This window comes from Oncorhynchus mykiss, chromosome 28 (assembly GCF_057628025.1).
Source record: "Oncorhynchus mykiss isolate SJ-2025 chromosome 28, ASM5762802v1, whole genome shotgun sequence".
NCBI classification, from domain to species: Eukaryota; Metazoa; Chordata; class Actinopteri; order Salmoniformes; family Salmonidae; genus Oncorhynchus; species Oncorhynchus mykiss.
Genome location: NC_143049.1, coordinates 23814734 through 23831465, shown reverse-complemented (window position 1 = coordinate 23831465; position 16732 = coordinate 23814734). Strand labels below are relative to the sequence as shown.

General features: G+C 40.4%; 2 protein-coding genes across 2 annotated transcripts in view; one reads left to right on the top strand and one right to left on the bottom strand.

The window, feature by feature from the left end:
• Nucleotides 1–9945, bottom strand: part of lamc1 (laminin, gamma 1) — an 80216-nt gene extending 70271 nt beyond the window's left edge. The window contains exon 1 of the mRNA XM_021589534.3: nucleotides 8791–9945. Within this exon, the coding sequence (XP_021445209.3) occupies nucleotides 8791–9163 (373 nt within the window). The 5' untranslated portion in view covers nucleotides 9164–9945. The remainder of the gene's footprint in view (nucleotides 1–8790) is intronic.
• A 1649-nt stretch (nucleotides 9946–11594) lies between these two features.
• Nucleotides 11595–16711, top strand: LOC110508754 (testicular spindle-associated protein SHCBP1L). The gene is made up of 10 exons (XM_021589533.3): nucleotides 11595–12379; nucleotides 12524–12673; nucleotides 13919–14133; nucleotides 14209–14295; nucleotides 14382–14600; nucleotides 14768–14873; nucleotides 15011–15164; nucleotides 15298–15548; nucleotides 15716–15835; nucleotides 16190–16711. The coding sequence occupies exons 1-10, from the start codon at nucleotides 11993–11995 to the stop codon at nucleotides 16445–16447; spliced, it is 1947 nt and encodes a 648-aa protein (XP_021445208.1). The 5' UTR covers nucleotides 11595–11992; the 3' UTR covers nucleotides 16448–16711.
• The last annotated feature ends 21 nt before the right edge of the window (nucleotides 16712–16732 follow it).

The window sequence follows — 16732 nt, the reverse complement described above, 5'->3', positions numbered from 1 at the left end:
GAAATAATACATAAAGAAAAAATGTCCTAAGGACGTGAAGCGAGGAGATCATCTCTGTCAGCGCCTTCTTGCTTGGGCTTAGGCAACTGTATAAAACACATGAGGTCAACCCTCAGTCTGGAGAGCTACTGGGTGTGCAGGCTTTTGATCAAGCTCTGCTCAAAACACAATATAGGTCTGGATTACCAGCTAATTTCTAAATTGTGGTTTGTTAGAGGTGTAAAGGAATAAAAGCTGCACAACCATTAGCTCTCCTGGAGGATGGTTGACCATCCTTTACGTACACTGAGTGTACAAAACATTAGGAACACCTGCTCTTTCCATGACAGACTGACCAGGTGAATCCAGGTTAAAGCTATGATCCCTTATTGATGTCACTTGTTAAATCCACTTCAGTGCAGATAAAGGGAAGGAGAAAGGTTAAAGAATGATTTTTAAGCCTTGAGACATGAATTGTGAATGTGTGCCATTCAGAGGGTGAATGAGCAAGACAAAAGATTTAAGTGCCTTTGAACGGGGTATGGTAGCAGGTGCCAGGGCACCAGTTTGTTGTTCTACTTAAAAAATATATATATAAAGAGAAAATGACAACAGTAGGGATTAACATGGGTATCCGGGAACACTTCAAATTTCCCCAGAAAATGCAATGACAAGACCCGGGAAATTACAAAACAAATTCCCAATTTTGGCACTCATGCAATTCCACTATATACACCTGCGCAGCATCACATTAGCAAAAAAATGACACATTATCCAAACAAGTTGTCGCATGGAAGCCTTTAGCCTAGCTTATTTACGTCACACAAAGTCACCATAAATTCAAAGCACACGTATAATTGACACTGCCTGACTACACATGCTACCCGAATGTAGTTCATAAACCCTACAGGAAACCATTACAGCATAGCTTATAAACGAACGAGTGCCTCTTTGAGCTCTCATTGTGACTTCAGATAATTTGGTTTCGGAGCTTATTTTTACTTTGTTATTTCATCATTTGTGTCCTTTGTTAAATGTATCTTAGCCTTTCCAACTTAATTTTTATTCAGATATCTGTGTGACCATCAGAAAAACCTAGGGCGTTAGAAATACAAGGTTCCCACGCTGAGATAATTCATTCACCAGCAAAACAATAGGATGACGGCTCATCGCCCCGTCCCCCACCACTTTAAGATTGGTATAATTTGCAACAGCTGGCCAGTCTTTAAAAAAATGACTGTCTTTTATAGTGTTTGGGAAAGCCTACAAGGAAAATTATGACTTGGGAACCTCAGGGGCCAGAGAAAGACTTTCCCAAAGGCTTTCCCACACTGCTGCGCACCATCTCATCTCTGGGATAGAGAAACCACTTCTGTGTGCTGGCCAAAGCTAGTCTGGCCGTTAACCACCTCCCAGATCACAAAGGGTGAAGTTATGGTGAAGTGTTTCACATCCTGATAGTGAATGGTTTCCGATGTAGGCCTACAGAGGATAGAACATACAAAAGAGTTCAAGCACAACTTCAGTAGCAGAAGATTTGGCCAGTAGTACATTGAAAGCAATATTATAAGTGAGTAGCATTAATTTAACTCTTTGAAGTATACATAGGAATTACATGTTTTTTTGAGTGGACATGCCTCAGTCATATCAAAGTCACTAACTTGGGTTAATAAAACTATTTTACGATTGTTATCTGGATAATAGTGAGAACTGTTCATATCCTGCAGGTGTTCCCTGCACGTTCATAGGAGTAAAAGAATTAACAATGTTTTAACAGTTTGCTTCATTAGATTTACTTCACTAAATCATGTTGCTGCCTCTTGGAATACAAATTGTAACCAACCGTGGCAACCATTTGTGCACTGTTAAATAGCCTAAGTAGGGAGAATCCACGGCATTTAGTAAAAAGCTTCCCTTCTCCTTTAAGGATCTCAACAAATGCCTTTAAAAGTACATTTGAAACAGAAACCTCTAGGGGATGTCTCCCTCATTGTTCACATTCTTCATAGAGACTGACATTTCAGGGCATAGGTGAAGAGAATTCCCCTCAGAGATGGGCACATCATGAATATTCATTTCTCTTCAGCACTGAGTGTGGGCTAAACTGGGGAACAGAATTTGCCTGGGGATGAACTTTCCTGAACTTACCATTCAAACATTATTTTGTAAGGCATCATGTATTTGAGGCCTAGGGATTCAAGAGTGGAGGATACTATATTAGAAAGACAGGAAACATCTTCAACCTCTAGTTAAATGTCTGCTGTGTTGTCAAGTCGGGACATGCCTTCTTCCTGCCCAAACCAGCCCTTCAAGGGCATACTGAGATGAAAGTCATCCAAGCCTTGAATATATACAAACAAAAGCTTAAATCTTAACAAAATAAATATGGTAATTTAACCAGTACTTTTATTTTAAGTGACTTATCATTAACACACAAGTCACTTGTCCCTCCCCAAAAAGGTCTCACACTATTTGTACATCATTGTACGATGCATGGAATCACTTTACAAAATAAAATGCATTACTATCTTTTTTTTTTTCTTCCCCAGAGAATCAAAACAAACATGTAGCCTACTCTGCCTATTGGCTTCTTTGCCTATTCAAGCCTGCCTCAAAATACAATTTAAGGCTCTCCTGGTGGAAGATTAGCCACCTTTGGTAGCCTATAAAATATTGCAACATTACAATTACAACCAGGGCTCGAACTAAAGGGCGTCCTGTCATCCCTGGGCCGATTAAAAATGTGTCTACGGTTTAAAACAGACTCTGAGACAGTTCTGGGACGACAGATCCAAAATTCATACAGCCACTGCACATTAGAAAATGTAAAAAGCAATGAGGCTGATGCAACAGATCCGTCTGTTTAGTTTAAAATGTTGACAAAGTTTTATTTATTCATATAAGCTAACAATGCACACATGGCTGTAGGCCCCAATATTCCAAAATGCAATTAGCAGGAAAACACCATTCTCAAAAGCGCAAACGGTTTCATGTGATGATATGAAAATATCTGTTAGAAATCAAGAGGGATCGAGATCTGAAGATGTATCAACTAGCATGGGTTACTAATACAAATAGGATTACACATTTTACTGCTGGTCAATAAAATAAAGTTGATTTGAAAACCAATAGAACTGGAGAAATATGCTGGTTTCAATGGCATATTAAGCATTTAAATGATTCTCTCAACATTTCTGTGGTCGTTTGTATTTTGACAAGACTACTTTGAAACAAGACATGCTTAATAAAATGACATAAAATAGCCAGGTTAACAATAGAGTTGGAGTTTTTTTTATTTTTTATTACAGGGACAGTGCACATTAATCAACGTTTCAGTAAAAAGTGCCGGTTTTAGCCAGCCGGCTAATTTTCAACCGCAGTCTCTGGGCAGGTTATTAAAAACAATTACAATATCGACAATCATTGAGCAGTGAGCACACACAGAGTAACATAGGACAAGCAAGATGTAGCATACAGACAGAGCAACATAGAACAAAAACCAACAAGACAAAATCCATAAAAGCAACAAAGTGTTTCCACACCTCACAAGCTACAGACAACAGACATGGAAAGCAGCAATACACAGCTAGGGATTATGTTCACAAATCTGATTGACCTTTAGCCATGTCTTCTGTGAATGTGTGATAAGTGGTGCAGTTGTGTGTTTGATGGCAGTGTTGCCCTCTTTGTGAAAAACATGCAGACAGTTGTTTTTCACATTGATGCAAACACAAGTCACTGAGCCACTTTGTAACCTGGACCATTACAGTGGTGAGTTATTGTGCAGCTTGTTGTTTGCTCTTTGCATGCACATATATCACTGTATCATCTGCATACATTTGAACTTCAGACCCAGTATAGACAGAAGGCAGATCATTAATGTACAGGCTGAACAGGAGGGGCCCCAGTATTGACCCTTGGGGCACACCCACATCATAGCTAAGAGTGGGCGACAGCTCATTGCTCACTCTGGCACACTGAGTTCTGCCTTCAGGGTATGATTTCCTCCATCTCAAGGCATCGGGGGAAAATTTGAACTTGGACAATTTTGTGATGAGAATCTTATGGTTAACAGTATCAAAAGCCTTCCTTAGGTCCAGAAACACAGCCCCAACAACGCCCCCTTTTTCCATCTTGGACTTCACATTTTCCAGAAGAAAGCTAAAGCTAACTTAATTGTTAAACGGTTTCAAAATGCTAACCACCACTCAGATTCAAGGTGGGTGATGTGCTGTGTGCAACAGGCACTGTCCTTCACTCTCCGGTATTGTGACCATTTGATCTGAACAAACCGTGCCTCGAGTATGTTGACAGAATCAAGCCTATATGCCGTTAATTATCCTTTATTATAGCTATCAAACATGACTGGCGTTTAGCATATATTTACGTTATTAAAAGTTTGGCTACATTTTCTGGTGCCTCATGTCAGCATCGGTTTGGAAACGAGGCTGTAGCCAATATGCATATCACCTACACTTTGACAAGTAGGCTTTTATATTTAAGTGAAAATTTAATTAGAATATTATTCCAATGTTGGCCTCTTATCCAATTCTGATTGGAGTAATTGTTTGATATTGTGATGTGAGATTTGTTTTTTTTTAACTTGTCCATTGTGACAACTTAATATTCTTCTTGTCTGACTTTTTTTATTTTTTTGTCACGGACAAGAGCTAATGTCGAGCCCTGCATCTAGGCCAATCATTCTCTAAAGAATAAAATCAAATGCATAGCCGCACAAACAGCAAGATTTCAAATTAAAATATTTTATTTGACCTCAACAAGCCAACTAGCAACAAACATACTTTGAGTGAGGTCGATGTTTCCTTCAAACAAAGATTGGCAAACAGAATGCCTGCCTTAAAAAGAAGACAGGCCAACCACCTCCACCATTGTGGCTTTTAGTTTCTGAGAAGCAGAATAGGTGCTCAAGCACATCCTTTCCCACTCCCTTAGTCACCTCCCCACAGTGATTCACATAATGTGAACAATCAGTGAACTTATGCATTTAGTGATAATGGGAAACTAACAGAGGCCAATTCATGCCAAGGGTGCCAGCCTTGTGTGCTCTTGTTGTGAGACTTTGTAATCTATTAGAAGGCCTGTATGACTGTACAGAAATGGTTAACTTTTCCCCCTTGGACATACTGTTAACATTTAATAATATTAACAACTCAATAAGCTTGAAAAGTACTGGTGACTGACAAAATCAAATAAACAGTTTCTTAAATAGTGCTTGGGCCACCCCGAGCCAGAACAGCTTTAATGCACCGTGGCATAGAATCTACAAGTGTCTGGATATATAGGGTTGGGCTGTTTGCAGATTTTCATACAGTATTACCGGAAGTGCACACAGTGGCTCTACTTAAAAATAAAAAACAACTTATGCAACCAGAAAATTGGATTGTATATCTCTGCTGTAACCAAGAAGCGTGATCTTGAAATCAAGCCACTCAGCTAGCAAGTTAGCTGTAGCCCTGAGTTTGATATAATTGTATTATAGTTTTATTTTATTATTAACTTATAGTTAAAATCAGTGGCATAGCACACACACACATCTTTTAAAAACGGTATTCAAAATCATACCATCTGTATTTCGCTCAAGCCTAGTCTGGAACTCTTCCATTATTTGGTGTTTTATTGGTGGTGGTGGAAAACACGATCTCAGGCACAGCTCCAGAATCTCTCATAAGTGTTCAATTGGGTTGAGATCTGGTGACTGAGGGGGCCATGGCATATGGTTTATGTCATTTTCATGCTCATCAAACCATTCAGTGACCACTCATGCCCTGTGGATGGGGGCATTGTCATCCTATGGGGGCATAGCCATGGTAGCCAAAATAATGGCCCCACCCAGCATTTTATACATGACCCTAAGCATGATGGGATGTTAATAGCTTAATTGACTCAGGAACCACACCTGTGTGGAAGCACCTGCTTTTAAACAACTTTGTATCCCTCATTTACTCAAGTGTTTCCATTATTTTGGCAGTTACCTGTATGTCAGTTAACACAGTAGTGTTCATGCCATTTATAGTAATCACACTAATATCACCAAGACAGCATCAGCAATCCTGAATGTCAGGGCTCATTGCACCAGGAGCTTAGGTAATGCCAAGAGTCAATTGGAATTGCAAATTTGAGTGCTACTTTACAAAAGGAAATAATATTTTACAGAGCTCAATCTAATCTCCCTCTTTACGCATCAAATAGCCTAGATACTGTAATCACACAGGCCAGTCAATGTGGCTACCGGTTACTTTGAAACTGACAGAAACCACACTGTATTATCAAGTGGGTTATCACCAAACCAGAATATGTCCTCCAAACGATACATTACAGTTGAGTAACAATGGCATATGGCAGGGGTCGGCAACTGCGGCCAGCAGGCTGAAACCAGTCTGAGTGACTTTTCAGGGGCCACCCAAAAAAAACCCCACCAGGAATTAACCTAATGATATGTTCCCGCAGCTGAATCTAGTTTCCTACCCCTGGCTATGGTGTGCTTACCCTGAAGTGTATTGTGCTTTGAGCGCGTTATGGCGGAATGTGTAGACTGAACATGTAGTGTTGGTCCCATGTTTCATGAGCGGAAATAAAAGAACCCAGACATTTTCCTTACAAAAAACTGAGTGAAAACTGAGTGATAGCCATTAATAAAAAGAGGAGGATCCCATGAGCTTTCTATAGGCTAGGCCTACTACATTTACTATAGTAATAAGCACATTGGTTACATTAACAACAGGAGTATAGGCTACCTGGGAGGCATGAAAATAAGCCACCGGGGAAAGCGGCCTCCATTCGCAATTGTAGGCTGTGTGTGGAAGCCAGGAGATGCTAAATATGTTTATGTTAATTAACGGTCAATTACCGTGAGACTGACAGTTATTTGCTTTACAATCACTGCTGACGAAATTTCGTGACCGCCACAGCCCTAGGTGCAATAAAAGGCCACTAAATGTCTCAAGTTATGAGGGAGGCACCAATTGGCATGCTGACTGCAGGAATGTCTACCAGAGCGGTTGCCAGAGAATTGGACGTTAATTTCTCTACTATAAGCAGCCTCCAACATTGTTTTAGAGAATTTGGCCGCATGTGTAACCGGCCTCACAACCGCAGACCACGTGTGTGGCGTTGTGTGGACAAGCAGTTTGCTAATGTCAACAGATTTCCCCATGGGGGCAGTGGGGTTATGGTATAGGCAGGTATAAGCTACAGACAAAAAACACAATTGTATTTTATTGATGGCAATTTGAATGCAAAGAGACACCTTGATGAGATCCTGAGGCCCATTGTCGTGCCATTCATCCTCCGCCATCACCTCATGTTTCAGCATGATAATACACAACCCCATGTCGCAAAGATCTGTATACAATTCCTGGAAGCTGAAAATGTCCCATTTCTTCCATGGCCTGCATACTCACCTGACATGTCACCCATTGAGCATGTTAGGGATACTTTGGATCAACGTGTACAACAGAGTGTGCCAGTTCCTGAAAATATCCAGCAACTTCGCAGAGCCATTGAAGAGAAGAGGGACAACATTCCACAGGCCACAATCAACAGCCTGATCAACTCTATGCGAAGGAGATGTCATACTGCATGAGGCAAATGGACACAGCAGATACCGACTGGCTTTCTGATCCAAACCCTACCTTTTTTTTCCTCCAAGGTATCTGTGACCAACAGATGTATATCTGTATTCCCAGTCATATGAAATCTGCAGATTAGGGCCCAATGTATTTATTTCAATTGACTCATATAGGAACTCAGTAAAATCTTTTAAATTGTTGCGCTTATATAATTTTTCAGTATAGAATAGGTGACTACAGTCCACCAGCTTATCAAAGTTGGTTACCTTAGAATACAAAGAAGCTACAAGGAGACCTGACTAAACCACTCGAATGTCGAGCACTAAAACAGTAGTGCTGGGTGAATACTGAAACTCGTCTCAAATACTTAATGGAAAGTTAATCATTTGAAATTAACTCTAGAAAAAGCACTCCTCCAATCATTATTGGAAGGACAGTTATATTTCAGTAAATAGGCCTGTAGATGAGTCTCCACAACATGTGACCTCCACACAGTTGAACGTAAAATGTCGTCTCACATTATCGTCCATTTCATCTGGCCTACTCTATAAAATCAGTCAATTAGTCAAAGCTAACAAGACCCAGAAGGAGCATTTGATATTCATAGCTCGAGTCTAGAACTTTCAGCTGTGCGGCAGTTTGCGCAAATTCCAGTATGTAAAAGAATGACTAACTCTGAGAAATCCATTCCTCTGGTTAAATGTAATGTATTTAGAGCATGATAACCGTTCTCATGACTGTATACACAAAGAAAACGCAAATATATATTTTAGGCATATTTTACACACAGATAGAATTCAATGAGCAGACAAGGTAAAAAAACTAAACAACTGTTAGCCCACTGTCCCTAAGCCCTCATTGAAACTACGAATTTGTTCTTAACTGACATGCCTAGTTAAATAAAGTTAAAAAAAAAATAAAAAAATGTATCTACTGATGGCGCCAGGAGCGGTCTTGTCCGCCGCAAAGAATTAAGCAGTCAGTGTGTGATTGCCATACATCTCGGCTTGTCAACTGGGATTTGTTTTCAAATTGAAACCAAACCTATTCCATTCTATTCGTGGTTTATATGAACAGTTGTTTCGAGTTCAATGTTTGCTCCGAGTTAAAAAGCCACCCCCTAATCCGTCTGCAGATGAGATGAATAGTGCTCTTACGGTAACGTTAGCTAAACATATTGGACTGTTTTATGCGCTTGAAACATAATATAATCAACACTTACCAAGATGAAGAGTTAGATTGATTGAGTGTGGATACTGGATGCCCGCTAACATAGTTTGACTTTGCCACCAGGTGGTGTCCTGTTGATTGTTGTAATCGGTGAGGTACACAGCACTGTGGTGTTGTCTGCGATCCCTGGCATCGCAGATGTGGCACGACTTGGTGACCCCCGTAACCCCGGTTTGTACGCAGTATTCTTCTGGTGGAGAGCCACAAGTATTGGTAGCTACCACAGTGACATTGAAAGCAGCGTTGACAAACTCTGGCATGCATCGCTGAGGACGACTCGAATCGTCAGTGCATTCATCCATAGCACTGTGGCTGAAGACAGCCAAACAAGTAAATGAAAACAAAACTTGAATAAACCAACCCATTCTCAGCTATTCTAAAAGCCGTTTCAAACTTAAGCTACAACTACACGAATTCCTCTATTACACCTTTGAACTTTCAACTTATTGGTAACTACCCAGTTACCGCAATCTTGATAAAACAAGTAAAACCATACGGAAAACTTTCAATTGCTTCTCCTTAAAAATGCGTTTGTTCCTTCCAGAATTATTGTCCTTGCCCTAACGCAGACTTCCACGGTCTCAGTGCTTTGTGTCCACCGCCATGGAGAAACTTCAGAAGGAAAATAACTATATCCGACTACACCCTAGGATCTACTGCGCAAGTCAAAACTTGAAAAAAAATCCCTACATCGACTTCCGCGTGAAGGATGCTTTGATGACGCGCCGAATCTAGGAAAAGGAACGAGTGGATGCAGCTCCGATAATCTACACTAACGAGTTTAACATAACATTCTTCAAACTATCGCCACTGTTTTAGTTTTCCACTCTTTTGACAGTGCGAATAGCCTGCCAGAAACACAAAACCGCATAGGAAGAGTGAGCATTTCAATACAACACAATAGACAAACAAAACTTCGACACAGTATCAACCATGCATTATTTATTTATAAACTCGTGTAAAAAAAAAAAAAAGGGGGGGCCCCCCTTGTACTGCGTACAAACCTTGTACTGCGTTCAGACACGTTAATGAATAAACATATAGGAGTTGAAAAATAGTATCGATACAGATACCTCAAATAGTGTAAAAAGGCCTAGAGTAAGTGTACATATTAAGGCCAATTCCATTTTCGGATTCAAAGAAAAAATAAAAATGTCCTGCTGAGTAATGTTTCAACCAGATTAATCTGGTTGTTCTTTAACGGTTTTTAATTCTAAATCAATCCGATTATTGTAGTTATTGACAGTTGTGTAACCTCCCAGTAATGGCCAATTTGAAAGCTGCAATAAAACTTGAGGCAACCCTCAGATAAACTCATTATTCAGATATTTGATGTGACCATACTTGATGTAAAATTAAGAGATTAATATTCTGATATATTATTACTATTTCTTGCCAATTTATTTTTTTTCTTCTTCATGCTAACAGTTGTGCCTTCATGTCAGTAACACCATAACTTTGTGAACTATAAAACAAGATAATACATTTCAGGCATTTACAGCTTACATTTTAAATGCATTTTTTCTTATTTAACTATTAAATGAACCTTGCATTGTTATGCACAGACACTATTTTTGTCAATTTGACATTTATCTCAGGTGGGCTTATTGGTATAGTAGCACAAAAAAACACTCCCTCTATACAGAATGTAAATGGTAATAAATATATATTTTTCAATATGATCAATACTAAAGTTGCATAATATTGTAGTCTGTCTATTTATACCACAAACCATTGGTTTCCAAATATTTTCTGAATAGACTTTGCTATTCTTCTGAAACTCAGTCTATTCTTGTTCTGAGAAATTAAGGCTAATCCATGCGAGGAATTGCCAATAAACTGAAGATCTCATACAATGCTGTGTCCTATTCCCTTCACAGAACAGCACAAACTGGCTCTAATCAGAATAGAAAGAGGAGGGGGAGGCCCCGGTGCACAACTGAGCAAGCAGGACAAGTACATTAGAATGCCTAGTTTGAGAAATAGACACCTCAAGTCCTCAACTGACAGCTTCATTAAATAGTACCTGCAAAACACCAGTCTCAACGTCAACAGTGAAGATGCGACTCTGGGATGCTGGCCTTCAAGGCAGTGTTGCAAAGAAATAGCCATATCACAGACTGGCCAATAAAAATAAAAGATTAAGATGGGCAAAAGAACAGACACTGGACAGAGGAACTCAGAGCATCCCGGAGTGACCCAAAACATGTCAGTTTGTCACTTTCACAAGGTTGTAGTAATGACAGATTCAGTTACTTAAGACATTGGCTCAAATCTAGGTTTTGCATTTGGATTTCAAGAAAATGACCGAGGACACATTTTATTTTATTTTTTACATTGCCTTGCCAACCCCAATCTGATCTGCCGAGTCTGCTTCACAAGCGTTCCCAAAAGTCTCAAAACTTTGTGTCTCTGGTTTTTATAAACTCTGTGGTATAGTTTGTTTCAGTCCTAAAAAACTGAAATTAGTTAGCATTTTCTACCTCTGGTTTGTTCAGCCATTCCTATGGGGGAAATGAACGGGGTCTTGGGATAAATGCTGTAAAATAAGGTCTGATGTTAAAAAAGGCTTAGGTGATCTTATACGTTTTTTTCCTATGAGAGAATCAGTTAGTTAACATTATGAATTATGTTTTGATTACATAAATACTTCACATTTTACAATAACATCAGCTGATGAAGACTACCTCATAGGACAAAATGTATAAAATCTCCTAAACCTGTGTTTACCACAGACCTCATTTTCGGCATTTATCCAAAAACCCTCAAAAGCTCATTAATTTCCCCATAGAGGCCATTACTATTGCTCTCTATGGAGTCCTTGGTTGAAAGACCTTGCCATCACAATCTAGCTAGCTAAACTATTTTAGCAAACCATTACATATACAATATCTCTCAATCATGAAAACAGACGGTCTAGAAGATAAATTGCAATTGAGTCACTCGGACACTTGGCTTTATCAAATAGTTCGCTTGTGAACAAACTTATTCTGTTCTTTTCTGAGAGTTTTGTGATGGCGTATGCTACTTCCGGCTGCTGCTAGTACCTCGTGACCGTTTCGCGCTCAATTTTCAAATCTGAACCAACCCAGGCTCGCGGTGCTGGGGCAAAAGTCGTTGGCCTTAGCTAACGGTAAGCAAGCGAACTAGGTTTATTTTCGAAAATAATCACGTTTATTAGCAAATCTTATACAATGGCAACTTGTGCCCCTGATCCTTTGTTTCCTCTGGAAGATTTTCATGATGAAACAGCACAGAAAGCAAGCAAGGAACATTTTAAAATACCTGTCTCAAGTGAGATGGCCCATGAAAAGGCCCAGTCTCATACCAGTACTATTCCGAACAGTGAGGTGCCAAGCTATGATGATGGTTCAACATCATTCTCTGCTGCTGACGCTCCTCAAATCGTAAGGAATAAAGTCCCTATGAGAAGGAAACTTCTGGCGCCAAATCCTGACAGCGAAGAGCCATTTGATGCTAAAGAGGCCCAAGTCTTGCCACAAATCTTCATCTCCAACAAGACATACACCTACGATGAACGTGTTGCTCTCTTTTGCGATCATATTATTGGCCAGTGTTCTGTAAGTGGCTAGATCTAGCTAGCTAGTAATACCGTTCACTTACCTTAGCTACCCAGTTAGCTAATTAATGAATCAACTGACCGACAACCCAACAATGTTCACAGTCATGTACGCTAACACATGTTTTATTTGCATGTTTAACAGGCAGAGGATGCAGATGAAGCTATAAGTTTCTACATAATAGAAAAACTTGCCAGCAAACGCACTTGGACTGCAGTGTGGAAAACTTCCCCAGAAGTCCTGTTGGTAAACTGCGATATTGGGGACCTGCCATTCGTGGGTGTGCTTGTCGACGTAAGTTACATAATTTAATTACGGCCCTTGCTATACGGAATTCACTGGGACGTTCCAGTCCCTACCCCATTTAACTTAAACATTAAAATGATTACGATAATTTAAGGGTTAAGGCAAAGATGTTTATAACTAACCCAAGATAGACCACAGCTGGTCGTTTCCAAAGGGAACAAATGAGTCTTAATGGGCAGAACCAAGCACGAGCTAGCGAGATCCTATTGGCGCGTTGTAGCATATATTTGCATATTTCCGTTAGGGACCGCCTACTCTGAAGTGCGCGTACGGAGTAACTCAACTCGCCCCTGCCCTCCTAAACAACTTTTTTTTCTTTTTTTTTTTACTTTGGCAAAGGCTATAATCTGCTCAACGTAGTCCAATCGTTTCGTAACAAATTCAAGTTTTGGGTACAGAAACCCGTATTGAGATCAAATGTTTCATCGATGAGAAATGTTGCATAATGTCGGCTAAAATCCATTTCGCTCCATCTTCTCCCACTGGGCTACCTCTCGTTACCATATTTGGTAGTGAGTGGAAACGACAACCGGATGCTTCATATAAGGGTTAGGGTTTAGACTGTCCCAGATATCACTACCCTTTAATTACTGACATTACTAGCTAGTAGTTTTGTTGTTACATCCAGATTAAATTTCAAATATTTAGATACAGGTGGCTCAGCATATAAATATGAATATAATGGCAAATGGCTGCCTGGTATTGTGATGAAATCATTTCCATGGTAATGTAGAATGTTAATTCAAATGATAACTGATGTGGCTCATGCAAAGAAATGTATTTTTTGTAATGTCAGTTGAGTTTAATCAAATCACAGCACATATTGATGGCTACACTTCCTGGTTTTACTTCTTGCTTTTCTCCTGTTGGTACACTCACAACTGCTGCTTGTCCACCCATTATGCTATCATTGACTTGAATGGGGACGCCTGTTCTATTCATTCCATTTCTATGTGGCTCACATTCGCTGACACTAATGAGCTTGCTCAGCAATCATTAGCTTGCTAACGCCACACTGCCACAGGCACAGTTAACATTATTTAGTTGACAGGGGCTCCCTCTAACATTGCCGTTCCAAACAAATACCGGTAGCTAGCTACATCTGTTAACAATGGCTCAAGAAGTTACCACTCAGCACCCAGGTCTTGATCACAGTACCATATCCCCAATTCTGCCATAATGGGGATGCAAAGTGTCTGACCATTATCCTAAACCTGAACTTTGGCTGTCTAGGTCAACTGTACACCATGCGAAGGAAAAAGCCTCCCTCTTCGAGTGTCCATTTCTGTGGCAGAACCATATTCCTCAAACATTGCCAACTTACCAAGAGAGTTGGTTGAAGATGTGTTGAGGGAACATGACTACTCTGTGCCAATCTTGGATGTCTACCCCATACAAGGGATGGGAGCTGATGTAGACAACATTGCAGAGTATCTGGAACATGCAAGGTGAATAACATTAGGGAACTCCTCTAATACAGTGTAAATCCAAATTCCAGATTTTGTCTTCATGCTTCCCTGCAGGTTTTTCTACGATTTTCTCTGGAGGGACTGGGATGATGAGGAGGAATGTGACGAGTACGCAGGACTCATTGAGAAACGCATACAGCTGTAAGCATACCCTCCACATTTCAGCAGAGCCAACCAAAAACAAGCCATGAATGTTCACCTGGACTATGGGGTGTATTTGTTTGCAGGTATTATGACATTCAGGATGGAACCATCCCTGGTCCAATCAGCGAGCGATACCGCAAGACCCTGGAGGAGTACCGAAGCAAACGACTGGACTTGACAAAATTCCAGACCAAAATCCGTGGGGAGGCCTTACCAGGGGAGGCTGTGGAGTGCTGGAAAAAATACTACGAAATGTCAATGCTTTGTGGGCTCCTGAAGTTCTGGGAAGACCTGCGACTCAGGTAAGATATGATCTTTTGTCCTAGCTTTTCTCAACACCCAACTACCAATGCTGACAGTGTAAAACAGCTAGTATTGCTGCTCAACTAATCTTGTTCTTTTGTCAGCAGTTCTTGTAATGAGCCGTAGTGTTGATTTAATACCAAGATATTGCTTTAAATGTCTTTAGGAGCCATGGACCCTTCTATCCAAGGATCTACAAACGCAGAAAGGGGCAGAGAACATCTGGAAGGATTGTGACACACATTGTTGCCCAGATAATGACAACAGACATGGTTGGTGTGCTGGATCTGGTGTTATTCACTGCAGTCATGTAATTGTTTTGCTGTTGCGAAAATGTTTGTTTTTAACTTGATTTATTGCAGGTTCTCAGTTATTTCAAAACGTTATCTTTATTTCATTGTGACCCTAGATCAAGAACTTCTCGGCGGACACTCTGATCCAGCAGCATGACAGTCTGTCAGCCGCTCTGGACTCCTGCTTCTCTGGGGACACGGTGGTGGTCTTCCCAGGAGAGTACCACGCAGTTGCGCTGGCATCCCTCACAGACGACATCACAATAAAGGGTAAATACGATATTACTTTTTTATATTCATTGTCATAAAATATCTGTATATCCGTTAAAGTAAAGTTAACACCTGACAAGTGATAGTTACGCATTAGTTGACCTTCATACCTCAATGGTTCTATACTCTGCAGGAGAAGGAGAAAGGAAAGAGGTGCTGTTCTACTCTGACCCATCCCATGACAACTTTGTGGCGTCCAAAGCCTCCAAGGTGATGCTCATGAACCTGACATTGGTGCAGCATGGAACCTGTGATGGCATTGTTGTGGTGGAGTCGGGACAGTTGACCCTGGACAACTGTGTGTTGAAGTGTCAAGGCACAGGAGTGTGTGTCCTGACTGGAGCCTCTCTGGTCATGAAGAACTGTGAGATATCTGGTGCAAAGGTAGAGTTGTCATTTTGAAAGATTGCCTTTGAGTTACATGGCTTATCTGATTGTTGATATAGCCATGAAATTGTGTGGATGTAAATTAAGGGGCCACATGCAAAATAAAACAAAGTTCTCTCCAGACATACTAGGAAAATGAGCACAGATTTACTTAACCTTCTCAGGGTGCAGGGGTGGAGTTGTACCCTGGCAGCATTGCAGAGCTGCATCGGAATGAAATCCATCACTGCAGCAACCAGCTGGCGAAAGACTCGAAAGGTTCACAGGGTGGAATCAATCTCAAGGTATAGTATACAGTACTTCCAGTTACAGCATTATGGCTGTTCCATGTGAGGGGAAAATGTATCATACAAATGTACAGGTGGAAATGCCACTAAATTCCAGTGAGGTGACGTATTGGGGATTCTGGGGAAGGAATCAACTTAAGCCTTTAAATCAAGGAGGAACCCTAGATTGTCAGCAGCATGATGAATACATCTGTGATATCAGTGCTATTGTAAGTACGTGTAATAAATGTGGCACAGTGAAGCAGAGCCTGAGACCTAATTAAATAGGTGGCTGTTAGCTTCACTGTTATGTTGGTGACAACTAAAGTAGAAAACCAAGGATAGATCAGTGACAATTTTTTCTATTCACAGGTTCTCCCTCAGCCCCAGCTGAAGCTGACCGACAATCACATTCATGATAACCACGGGTATGGTGTGACCATTCTTGTTCCTGACAATCTGTACAAAGCGAGTGAGGACCTGGAGCAGACAGCCAGTGGGGACAAGAACGAGACAGATTATCTTTCCAAGGCCCTGCAGAAACTCAGTTTGGAGATCACCACAAACAAACTGGAGTCAAACACCAAGGGCGATATAGGATTGCTGCGCAAAATGTGGGTGAATTCCTGAGTCTAGGATTGCAGCATAAATGTGTTGTACACAATAGTTAAAACAATTTAAGTAACCAGACTGACAATTTTATTGGATGTAGCTGTTGCTCAGTATATTACCATGTAACATACGTTATTACTTTAGGTAGATTGATTTGTTTCAAGTGTTAGATTATATTTCTGTTCGTATCCATTTCAGAGAAAGATCCCAGCTTTTGTACGCACTAGCCCTATAAACAAAAGTGCACTTTTTGAACATTTCAATAAAATGTGTTATTCAAAATGAATTGTGCCTTTACAGACG

Excerpts from the sequence above, each read along its gene's own strand:
- LOC110508754 (XM_021589533.3), top strand. The coding sequence starts at position 11,993 with ATGGCAACTTGTGCCCCTGATCCTTTGTTTCCTCTGGAAGATTTTCAT. Across the intron at positions 12,380-12,523 it reads ATATTATTGGCCAGTGTTCT|GCAGAGGATGCAGATGAAGC; the intron begins GTAAGTGGCTAG and ends CATGTTTAACAG. Across the intron at positions 14,134-14,208 it reads GAGTATCTGGAACATGCAAG|GTTTTTCTACGATTTTCTCT; the intron begins GTGAATAACATT and ends GCTTCCCTGCAG.